Source organism: Akebia trifoliata, chromosome 7, assembly GCF_017979445.1.
Source record: "Akebia trifoliata isolate Shusen 1 chromosome 7, ASM1797944v1, whole genome shotgun sequence".
Lineage (NCBI taxonomy): Eukaryota > Viridiplantae > Streptophyta > Magnoliopsida > Ranunculales > Lardizabalaceae > Akebia > Akebia trifoliata.
Window position 1 is genome coordinate 3,641,634 of NC_141381.1, and position 890 is coordinate 3,642,523.

The window sequence follows — 890 nt, forward strand, 5'->3', positions numbered from 1 at the left end:
CAAATTGAATCGCACCCATCATTGCTTAGAGCTTCAGATTGAAGAGAATCACATTTGACTTGAACACAAATGCAAAGACAATTACAGATCTCAAATTGGGGATAAAGTAGGATTCGAATTTCTAGGGTTTTCTTTTTAAGTTGATGTCTACCAAAAGACCAAATTGAACAGCACCCACCATTGCTTAGAGCCTCAGATCGATGAGAATCACATTTGATTTGTTAAAAATGCAAAGAGAATTACAGGTCTCAATTTGGGGAAAAAGTAGGATTCCAATTTCTAGGGTTTTCTTTTTAAGTTGATGTCTACCAAAAGACCAAATTGAACAGCACCCACCATTGCTTAGAGCCTCAGATCGATGAGAATCACATTTGATTTGTAAAAATGCAAAGAGAATTACAGGTCTCAATTTGGGGAAAAAGTAGGATTCCAATTTCTAGGTGTTTTTTTTTGTTTTGTTTTGTTGATGTTGGGGGGCTCTCGCTTGGGTGCGAAGTTAGTTGGTGACCGAACTGAGATTGAAGCGGCTTCTCGTACCCCCTACTACTAACGTGCACCGCTAGTTTAAATGGAACAATCTGTCAGAAGAGGGACACCAGTTAGCGAAGCTGTCTCTGCTTGTCACTAACCTAAGCGGTGGTGACAGGAGGACAATAGAACAACGATGTACCATGGTTTTTAAACTCAGTATCGCATCTTGTCTCGTCTCGTTCAACTCCAATATCGGGTTGACTAGGATGAAATGTCTCGTCTCGTTCGACATTGAGATAATGATTTTTAATCATTTAAAAAATCTAAAAAAAAAAAAATTCAGAAATGATTCTTATTTAAAAAATAAAACCAAAAATATAAGAATTAAAAAAAAAAATTATAATACACGTATCAAAATA

General features: G+C 36.4%; 1 protein-coding gene across 1 annotated transcript in view; it reads right to left on the reverse strand.

The window, feature by feature from the left end:
* The window catches only part of LOC147398015 (Pmr5/Cas1p GDSL/SGNH-like acyl-esterase family protein), a 4,301-nt gene extending 3,654 nt beyond the window's left edge, over nt 1-647 (reverse strand). Inside the window, exon 1 of the mRNA XM_086447127.1 lies at nt 1-647. This exon is cut by the window's left edge and continues 3,654 nt beyond it. Coding sequence (XP_086303253.1) covers nt 1-22 — 22 coding nt within the window. The 5' untranslated portion in view covers nt 23-647.
* Nucleotides 648-890: the final 243 nt, after the last annotated feature.